General features: G+C 42.6%; 1 protein-coding gene across 1 annotated transcript; it reads right to left on the bottom strand.

The window, feature by feature from the left end:
* Positions 1-617: 617 nt before the first annotated feature.
* LOC116575955 (olfactory receptor 10J5-like) lies at positions 618-1,919 on the bottom strand. Its single transcript, XM_032317572.1, is given in 3 exon segments — positions 618-1,209; positions 1,211-1,443; positions 1,815-1,919. Coding segments are annotated over 3 exon segments (930 nt in total).
* Between the last annotated feature and the right edge of the window lie 2,529 nt (positions 1,920-4,448).

The raw sequence follows: 4,448 nt of genomic DNA, 5'->3' as shown, positions 1-4,448 counted from the left end.
ACCAGTACGTTCTCTCCCTGCCTAGCTTCTGGGGAACAAGGGTTTTTGCCTTAGTCCACAGAAGTAGGGATACACATAGGAATGAGTACTGCTGGAAGAGCTTACACGTTTGAGTAATAAAGTGAGTTTTGCTGAAGCTGTTCATTTTTCAATCAGCAAGAATTAAGGAAACACTTTCTGAAATGATTGCTACAAGGCAAATGTTTTAATTCCTGAGGATGAAAGCCATCCTTGGGCTGTCTGTCCTGCTTGTTTTCTTAAGACCCCATCCGTGTCTGTTCCAGCAGCTTCCTCTTCACATCTCCTTACCAGACTAGGTCAAGGACTTGACTGAGTGGAGCCAGATGAAGTGAGGGCCAGAAGAGGTTCCCGAACCAAAATCCTGAGGCAAACAAGTAATCCTAAATCTGACTTGGAAGTATTCCCATATCGAAGGAACAATATTCACTAGAACATAAAACTGCTTTCTACCTTGTCTCCAGAGCATGAAAAAGAAAAGCGTTTCTACTGTTTGACCTTATTCTCGAGAAGAGCTGTATTTGATGAACTCGTGTACTGCGGCATGTTTGTGAGCAGACACACATTACACTGGGCTAAAGGTCTCCTGACAAAGTGGTTCAATCTGTTGAGAAATGTTTTTTGCCTACAGCTCTGCGTAGGGCATCCTTGACCTCCTTGTTTCTCAGACTGTAAACAACAGGGTCCAGCAAGGGAGAAATGAGAGTGTAAGTCACAGAGAGAAGAAGGTCTTTTTCTATGGCGTTCTCAGACTTGGGCTTGAGGTAGGCAATAGAGGCACAGCCATAGTGGACAATGACCACCGTGAGGTGGGAGTCACAGTTGGCAGAGGCCTTCTTCCGGCCCTCAGTGGAGACAATCTTGAGAATGGTGGAGATGATGAAGACATAGGAGATGAAGATCAAGCCCACAGGGACCAGGATCACAAATGAACTGACACCATAATTGATCATCTCATTAAGAGTGGTATCAGTACAAGAGAGTTTCATGACTGGATAAATGTCACAGAAGAAGTGCTCCACCACGGTGCCACAGAAGGACAAACTGAACATGACTGCCACATGGAGAACTGCCATAACCAAGCTAGTGCCAAAGGACCTACCTACAAGCATGGCACACACTCCTTTGCTCATGAGGACTGTGTACCTCAGGGGGTTGCAGATGGCCACATAATGGTCATAGCCCATTGCTGAAGCAATTATTGTGGCCAAGATGACAAAAAAAGAACATCTGAGTTGCACAGCCTGCCAAGGAAATGGGCTGGTTATGGAAAAGGAGACCGGAAAGCATTCGTGGGACACTGACCAGCGTGTACACAGTCTCAGAACTAGCCAACATGCTCAGGAAGAAGAACATGGGGGTGTGGAGATGACGGTCAGCATGGATGATGCTCACAATAACAACATTACCAGTTAGAGTTAAAATGTAGATGCCATTTGTGACAACATGGATGGAACTAGAGCGTATCATGCTTAGCGAAATAAGTCAAGCAGAGAAAGACAACTATCATATGATCTCCCTGGTATGAGGAAGTGGTGATGCAACATGGGGGCTTAAGTGGGTAGGAGAAGAATCAATGAAACAAGATGGGATTGGGAGGGAGACAAACCATAAGTGACTCTTAATCTCACAAAACAAACTGAGGGTTGCTGGGGGGAGGGGGGGTGGGCTTATGGACATTGGGGAGGGTATGTGCTTTGGTGAGTGCTGATTCACAGACCTGTACCCCTGGGGATAAAAATACATGTTTATAAAAAATAAAAAATTTAAAAATTTAAAAAATAATAAAAAAAAATGTAGATGGCAAGCAAAACCACAAAGAGTGTTATCTGGTGCTTTCCGAAAATTGAGAATCCCAGGAAGATGAATTCTGTCACTTTCGTGAAGGTCTTTCTCTGCATTTTGCTAGATCAGTGTCTGAAAGCAATAAAGGAAGTCATCAAGGAAAACATTTTCATCAGCAACTGGACTGTACGGGAAGGGACAATAATACCTGAAGTGAGTGAGCCCAATTCTTTCTTTTAGGACCACTGAGCCCAGACCCGAGGTACTTGCACCTGAAGAGAGAGCTACCAGTACCTCCTTGGGGCTCACCCACATGTGCATTATCATTGTGGAGTAAACCATTTCCTGTGTGTGGCCAAGACTGCTGAATAAACGCTTACCTCACATGCATCATACTGATGTGAAGGGAAGAAAACTACGAGGGGGGTCCTGCTCTGTGTCCCCACCGGTAATGACACCCACCACTTAGAACAAACTCCGTTAACCAGGTGACACACAGAAGAGGGCTTCAGTGGGAATGACACCGCAGAACGGAGGAGTCCGGAAAGAGGAACTTGGAAAAGTGGTCACTGGATTTGGTAATAGTCACCAAGGCCTTTTATATGGCATTTCATTCAGTTGAGTTCTGAATCTAGAAACTTCATTTCAGAGGGTTAATATGGTCCAAACAGGTCATCAGAGCCTCAAAGCAGACTTTCTGCCATGGTCACTTCACCGTTTACTCAAGTGCCGCTGAAGAGATCTCTTTTGCTGACTCGTCATCAGGAAGAGAGAATTGTGATGAGAGGACATTGCTTTGTCTCCACGGCAACAGGAGCATGTTAGAGTTAAGTCAAGGCATGGATATGATATTGCAAGCACCAGAGTTGAGACAAGAGGAGGAAGGAATCTGCTAGCTGCTTTGGGCTAAACTGGCTTTTTTTTTTTTTTAATCTGGTGCACACTGGATTTGATATAATGTTGAGAAATAATTCACTCATTAGTCCCCTTTATCAGAAGGAATGCCCATCCTAGGCAGAGAGCATGCAGCTGCTCCTGTGGGTCTCCACCGCGGCCATTCCATGGTTCTCCCTCTTCATTTTCACACTAACTAAAACGCACTTCCTCTCCCTCCCTCCCCAGTTCCCTGAAATTTGACTTCATCATGTTCACTTCCATCAAACTGTTCTCTCAAATGTCACCAGAGTCTCCATGGCGAAAACTGTCAGATTTTGCTTTTTCTTCTTGACATTTCTAAACATTCTTCCTCCTGGAAACCTTCTGTGGCCTTGGTTTCCATGACACTATGTGAGCTCTCTCTCTTCTCAGTGCTCAGGTAGTTATAACCCTCCATGAATCTGCTCACTTCATCCACGCAGTAATTGTAAATGCTCTTCGATGCTTAACACTTGGCCCCTGCTTTTCTCTCCACACTGTCCCATCATGTTCTTCTGTTACTATTTCCAGGTAGATTGCTCCCAAATCTCTCCTTCCGTCCATCTTTTCCCCCCAAGTCTACAACTTCCCATGGACTTTATTTGTGGGCCTTGAAAACATAGTGGCTCGGTGGGTTGGGCCGCTGCCTTCGGCTCAGGTCATGATCTCAGGGTCCTGGGATCGAGTCCCGCATTGGGTTCTCTGCTCCGCGGGGAGCCTGCTTCCTCCTCTCTCTCTCTGCCTGCCTCTCTGCCTACTTGTGATCTCTCTGTGTCAAATGAATAAATAAAATCTTTGAAAAAAAAGAAAAAAAAAAGTAAATAAAACAGCTACCCTTCTGATATTCAGAAAGAAATCTCTCCATCGCTATTTCTCCAGCTTCCTCAGTGACCACACCATTATTCCAATCTATCCGAGTCAGTGTTTTAGGTCCAGAGCTATTCAAAATCACATGCAGTGAAATTCGTCCTTAAGCATGGTCTCAAATTTGTCCCAATTTCTGGATTCACAATGATTCAACACAAGATTAGGATGCCCAAATCCTCTACCTGGGATAATAAAGAAAAAAATCCTAATCCAAAATTTATACGGAAATGCAAAGAACCAAGAATGCCAAAACAATTTCAAATAAGAACAAAGGACTTAGACTATTTCATTTGGAGACTACAGTAATCAAGGTGGCATGGTATTCATATTACACACAACTCAATGGACCAAAAACAGTCCAAAAATGAGTCACACATAAACAGTCAATTGGTTTTTGATGATGTTCTAAGATATCTCAAAGATATTTTCAACAAATGCTATAGCAACTGGATATCTATATGATTAAACAACAATTAAATAAACCACAAACCCTACCTCATGCAATACACATAAAATCATTCAAAATAAATCAAAGGCCTCCATATAAGAGCCAAAATGAAAAATTCTGGACAAAACTAAAAAATCTTCACAACGTTGAAATAATCAAGAGTTCTTAGATACAAAACAAAAAGCATAAACCATAAGAAAAGCCATAAATTTAACGTCATAAAAACGAAAGCTTCCATTCTTCAAAAGATGTTAGAAAAACGAGGAAAGCCACAGATTGGAAGAAAATATTCACCATAGATATGTATAAGCTTATATTCAGAATATATACAGAATTCTTACAACTCAATGCTAAGACATTTTTTAAGTTGGAAAAATATTTGGACATTTCACAAAGGATATCCAAATGGTTGAAA

This window comes from Mustela erminea, chromosome 17 (genome assembly GCF_009829155.1).
Source record: "Mustela erminea isolate mMusErm1 chromosome 17, mMusErm1.Pri, whole genome shotgun sequence".
NCBI classification, from domain to species: domain Eukaryota; kingdom Metazoa; phylum Chordata; class Mammalia; order Carnivora; family Mustelidae; genus Mustela; species Mustela erminea.
Note: the sequence above shows the minus strand (reverse complement) of the source record. Positions and strands in the feature narration are given on the sequence as shown.